This window comes from Scyliorhinus torazame, chromosome 8 (genome assembly GCF_047496885.1).
Source record: "Scyliorhinus torazame isolate Kashiwa2021f chromosome 8, sScyTor2.1, whole genome shotgun sequence".
Taxonomy (NCBI): Eukaryota; Metazoa; Chordata; class Chondrichthyes; order Carcharhiniformes; family Scyliorhinidae; genus Scyliorhinus; species Scyliorhinus torazame.
The window spans coordinates 180,766,070-180,772,069 of NC_092714.1; the positions used below are offsets into that span (position 1 = coordinate 180,766,070).

Below are 6,000 nucleotides of genomic sequence, written 5' to 3' on the forward strand. Positions count from 1 at the left end.
GTAGGCACCACCTAGCCGGTAGGAGGTTCACCCTCGACATCGACCAACGATCGGTAGCCTTCATGTTTGGCAACGCACAACGGGGCAAAATAAAAAATGATAAAATCTTGAGGTGGAGGATCGAACTCTCCACTTACAACTACGATATCAAGTATCATCCTGGGAAGCTCACCGAGCCCCCAGATGCCCTGTCCCGCGGCACATGCACCAGCGCGCAAGATGACCGACTTCGGGCAATCCACAATGACCTCTGCCACCCGGGGGTCACCCGGCTTACTCACTTCATTAAGGTCTGCAATCTGCCTTCTCCGAGGAGGTCAAGGCCATGACTAGGGACTGCCAAGTCTGCGTGGAGTGCAAACCGCTCTTCTACCGACCAGACAAGGCCCACCTCTAAAGGCCTCCCGGCCCTTTGAGCGCCTAAGCATTGGTTTCAAAGGGCCCCTCCCCTCCACCAACAGGAATATATATTTTCTCACCGTCATCAATGAGTACTCCCGCTTCCCCTTCGCCGTCCCCTGCCCCGACGTGACCTCAGCCACCGGCATAAAGACACTGCACAGCATCTCCACTCTGTTCGGTTTCCCTGCCTACGTCCACAGTGACCGGGGCACATCGTTCATGAGTGATGAGCTGCGTCAATACCTGCTCAACAAAGGCATCGCCTCGAGCAGGACTACGAGCTATAACCCGCAGGGACATATATAGGCCGGCCTCTTGTGGGCGGCATTCATCTGTACTACTGACTCTGGCTAGGCAAGTTCATGACTAATAAAGCCTTATGTTCACTTGCTCTCTCTGCCTCTCTGTGGATTGAAGGTACATCACTGCGTAAGGGTGCCACAGTTCCATAGGGAGGAGATAAGCTTCCCCTGTCCCCAACCATGGCATTCACAAAAGAATCAGCAAAAATACCACAGAAACTCCTGGCCGGGGGTGGGGGCACTGTCATTTCATAGGGTGGTGACCACTTTAGATATCTGGGGGTGCAGATAGCGCAGGACTGAGGGGGGGGGGGTGCTCCATAGGTATAATCTTCTTAGCTTGGTGTGGTTCAGGGATATCTTAAGAAACCTGTAAGCCAATACTACAGCGACTTGCTGTGGTCTGTTCCCCTCACAAAGTGCATCTCCACAGCAACATCGGCTTTGTATCTAGGTATTAATTATAATTAGCTATCTTCGAGATCTCTAACTCCCCAACTCCATTCTATCTTGGCATAAAGTCTAACCATTTAAAAAACCTAACACCTTCCTGTGAGACTTGGAGACTAACAGGCTATCCACTGTCAGCAGAGCTGTTCTGGTCATTGTTCACATGTGTGAATATCTCGCACCTTCTCCCCAGCAAGACAACCTGGGCCACTCAAACCTGTTGCTGGGTGGAATTCAGAACAGATCAGATGAGCCCCTCCATTTTCCCATGAATTAAAGAAACAGTCCCAAAATATAGCAATCTAATAAACTTTGTATTTGTAATGCAGGAGTGTAATTAGATCAAATTTGATACTAAGCTACATGGGATATTATGACGATGATCGAAAGCTAGGTCAAAGAAGCAGGTTTTAAGGATCAGTTGGACAGTTCTTTCTGATTTCTTGCTAGTCATTTGGAATGCATTGCTGTTGGGAACCATCTTTAAAACCTAACATTAATGTTCCTACAGCTTAAACAACCAGAACAGCTCGCTCCTGCAAAGGATACTGGAGGTGCTGTAATCTTGCCAGAAGACAACTGGCATTTTGGACAACAGGCAAGTGATGAGACATCAGTCCCGATTCCAGAGTCCTTGGCAGAAGAACATCGCTTGATCCCAGCTCATCAAGAAGATGGCAAGGAGTATCATCTCCCAGAACAAGAGCAAGAGCAGACGCCTCTGCCAAAGACCTAGCAAACATACTCGCCAAAGGACTATATTGTGCTACTTGCTGATGGGCAGGTTATTAGGAACGTCTGAACAACATTGAACCCCAAGCCTTGGCATTAAGTTACTGAAATGGACATTTTTCTGTGAACTAATTATTATGATTGTCTTATGGTTCCTGACCACCTTGGCTGATGTGACAATCCTGCATCTAAATCCTCATCTGTTTATTCCAGGACCAGGGACAATAAGGTTGTCACATTCCCATTACCGATGACCACGAGAAAGCAGAATTACTTGTAGCATTGAAAAGCCTAATTATTGAATTCACACTCCATATAAATCATAAATGTGCAGAAAGGGGTGTCAAAATTAAAACTACTTGGCTGTAGGGGTGAGGAAAGTTTCTAGTTTGGATGGTGGCCTGTGCTTAAGTTACCTGATCGCACAGTCAGGTGGCGAAAGGGATTGTCCAATTAGCCTTGATCAGTTAACACAGCCCAAAAAATTCAATAGTAACGGACCCATCAGGTCAACTTGGAGCAATAAACGTCAGCCTTGCCAGTTGCATATACATCCTGAGAATGGATGAAAAATGCTTGAGGGCTGATGAGAAGCAAGGGTGGAATGTGATCAGGAGACTTAAATTCCTTGATGAATAAATATTAAGTATGGAATTAGGAAGGACAACTTGATGTATATTGAACGGTGATGAACTACCGTTCACTGAGTGGGCTGTGAAGAGGCCACATTTCTGGCCAACTCCTTGGTGACCATGAATTGGTTAGATTTATAACCATTTCGAGCATGGAGCGAGAAGGGCTATAAAACTGGGTGGGGGTGGGGAAATGACTTAACGGTAGCTCTCTATTTACAACAACAACTCTAAGTTGGTAAATGTTTCTGCGTCACTTCACAGGAGCATTATCAGCCAAAAACACCGAAGTGAAAGGAGGGGATGTTAGGACAGGTCGATCAAACAGATAGATTTAACTTCATGGCAGTGTTAATGTAAGCCTACTTGTGACACGAATATAGATTATTATTAGGATTGTCTTAAGGAACGACAGGAGGAGAAGCGAGCCAGTTGGGAGAGGGAATTCCAGAGTTTAGGACCCAGACAATGGAAGGCATAGCTGCCAAAGGAGGTATAAAGGAAGTGGATGGACAAAAGGGTAGAGTTAGAGGAATGCTCTGTAATGGGAAGGTTGAGGGCCTGGAAAGGTTACATAAATAGCGAGGGGCCAGCTCGAGGAAGAATTTGGGCAAGGACAAGAAAATGACACATTTGGGGACGGAGAGCCAATGTAGGTCGGCAAGTCCAATGGTGATTGGGAAGTAACCGATTAATCAGGATGATGATAGATTGGGAGTTTCCCAGCCTGGTGACTAGATACTGTTGCAGATATTGGGAATTTATTTCACCAGAGAGCCAAACAGTAAAAGGGAACATACATACAGACAGTATGGTTAGGCTATGAGCTTATCTCAGCCCAGATTTAGACCACCTGAAGTAATGCAACAGATCGCAAATGGCTTGATCACCCTGCCACTTGTATAAAAAAATAATACAACAGTATATTCAACCTTGAATAACAATTGCGTTTAGATTGCTGCTCATCTTTCGATTTGTAGAGGTGCCTTGTGGATGTGAGTAGGCTAAAGCAGAAGCAGGAATTTGACGATGAGCTTTGTAACCGTATGTAGTGATTTTAGCCTGAACCTCCCTGAATTTCCTCATGAATGACTATTTTATTTCACATGCAGGTTGGAGCAAACTATCTCCTCCAGACAAAACTTACTTCAATCAGCAAGGCCAGAAGAGAGAATTTTTGAGTTTACACACCAGCTGATAAGCGGCTTATTTCCCAGTGGCTGTTCCAATGTCCATCACCATGGTGATGTTAGAGTAGTAAATCATTTGGCTTGAGGCCTAGAAACATTTGGACTATTGTGTTCTCCACAAAGCACACTTGATGCCTTTTACAGTAATTACCTTCTATTACAGCCATAGGTTTGGTCATAAAAGATTGTGGATTAAACCTGGGAACTCCCTGGTTTGTGTTGATTGCATAGTTACCAGATAAACTAGAAAGCATTTTTTTTTAGAAACCAGTGATACCTATTACAATTGTATAGTTTCTGAGGCATTCTTTATTAGTAGTTATTTGGTTATTAGGAACTATCAAAAAGTAAGATCACCCAATCAATCTTTTATAAAATATATTTATTCATGGGATGTGGATATCACTGGCTAGGCCAGCATTTATTCCAATTCTCATTCCACACTTGTTGGTGCACCAAGGCAGACTTCTGTCTGTTTCCATAGCTCATTATTCCTGGAGCAGGTCACTAGCCTGTCGCCAGGGACTTATAGCTTGAGGGGGCACCACTCCACATCAAGCGTGGCTGACCAGGAGTCTCTCCTGCTCTTACTGTCAGTCATGGCATGTTGGATTTGATGGTTGATATTCAACCTGTTTGGCCATGTTATGAATGCACCTTCCTTGGTCATCAAGTCCTGGGGTGGGACTCAACCCGGAACTTCTGGCTCAGAGATCAGGGGCACTACCCACTCTGCCACAGATCTCCTTCTCAGCCTTTATTGTCCTTGATATGTGAGGTTATCTAGTGAGTAGTTGAGTAACAGAGGTTAGGAACTCCTCGTATCAATCCCGTTCTGAGCTGAATTTGCTGTTCTCAGCTGGGCTGGCAGTACAGATTTCAGATTTTCCTGACGATTCCGGGGCAGAGTGTTGACCACTGTTGCCATTTCTGATAGCTGTCATTTGAGCTGAGGGATAATATTGAGATTAGCTATGATGCACATTGTAGTTGAATCCCCTCTACATGGTAGATAGTCTCTCTCATCTATAATGCATTTCTGGGTGTGAGTGGTGCCTGTTGAATTAACCTTCAGCAAGGAGTCAATATCAGTAAAAACAGTCCAAGATCAAAGTCTTCTTGAATATTTCAATGGGTTGGATAGTACTAGTGAGATTGATCTGGAATCTTGGGGGTTAAATAGCAATGGAGTAGGATAGGTCAGAATTTTAGGGGTTAACTAGCAGTGGCATGGAATAGACTATAAGACATAGGAACAGAAGTAGGCCATTTGGCCCATCAAGTCGGCTCGACCATTCGTTGAGCTCATGACTGATCCTATAAATAATCCTAAACTCCTATTGCCAGCTTTATCCCCATAACTCTTGAATCAGCATTTTAGGAGTTAAATATCAGTGGACTACTAGAGATCAGAACCTATGGGGTTCAATGGTGGTAATGATTGTAGTACACGTTTTGAGGAAAGGAAAAGCCAAGGGCAATATGGGTCCTGTGCAATCCGCAAAATAGGAGCTTTCCAAAATTAGCAGAAAGTACTTTGATCTGCTTCGGCAACGCCATAGGGTTCTATTCTTTAGAGAGTGAGTTCAGAAAAATGTGTCTGTCTTCCTGTGGGATCTCTCTCCATATTGTGATGACCTTGCAGGAAAAAGCTGACTGCTTCTGTACTTTCCAGCACTTACTCATCCTCTAATTTTAGAAATGTACATAAAACAATTGTTTATAATCCCTCATCCTGTTACTCCTTCACCTGCTTTCTATAACTGCTGAAGTTCCCTATCATGATATGCAAACATGCAACCAATGAACAGTCAGAATAAGACACAACAAATGGGCAGTCAGGACACTCAGAGGTGGCATCACCACAAGGGGGCATGACATAAACACTATGAACACTATCCACAGACAGCCAGAGAGTTAGACAGGGTTGATCAGCAGCATCACACCCCAGCACATGGCTTAGAGCAAGCTGGTACAGTTAGACTGAGTTACTACAGTTGGATTAGCAGAGAGTCAAACTCATTTGGGAACTGTTTTAATAGTTCAATAAACACGGTGAACTCATTTCAGAGTTTGGAGCATCCTTTAGTTAAGACTGCATCAAGTAGCAGCCTGTGTTATCCGAAACAGCATAACACAACAGTCCCTGCTGCTGCACTCGAATGGAAACAAATAAGTGGGGGGGGGGGGGGGGTTGTACATTTGGAAATGACATAGGGGGGAATTTCACAGCCTGCCTCCCACCCCTGGTGGGCAGGATGTCATGTAAAGTAAGTCGGGCAGGTGAAAGGG

The 6,000-nt window shown here is 44.7% G+C and overlaps 1 protein-coding gene across 1 annotated transcript in view; it reads left to right on the top strand.

Annotated features, from left to right (window-relative positions):
- Positions 1 to 5,772, top strand: part of LOC140428294 (tumor necrosis factor receptor superfamily member 5-like) — a 97,837-nt gene extending 92,065 nt beyond the window's left edge. Inside the window, exon 9 of the mRNA XM_072514609.1 lies at positions 1,666 to 5,772. Within this exon, the coding sequence (XP_072370710.1) occupies positions 1,666 to 1,890 (225 nt within the window). The 3' untranslated portion in view covers positions 1,891 to 5,772. The remainder of the gene's footprint in view (positions 1 to 1,665) is intronic.
- Positions 5,773 to 6,000: the final 228 nt, after the last annotated feature.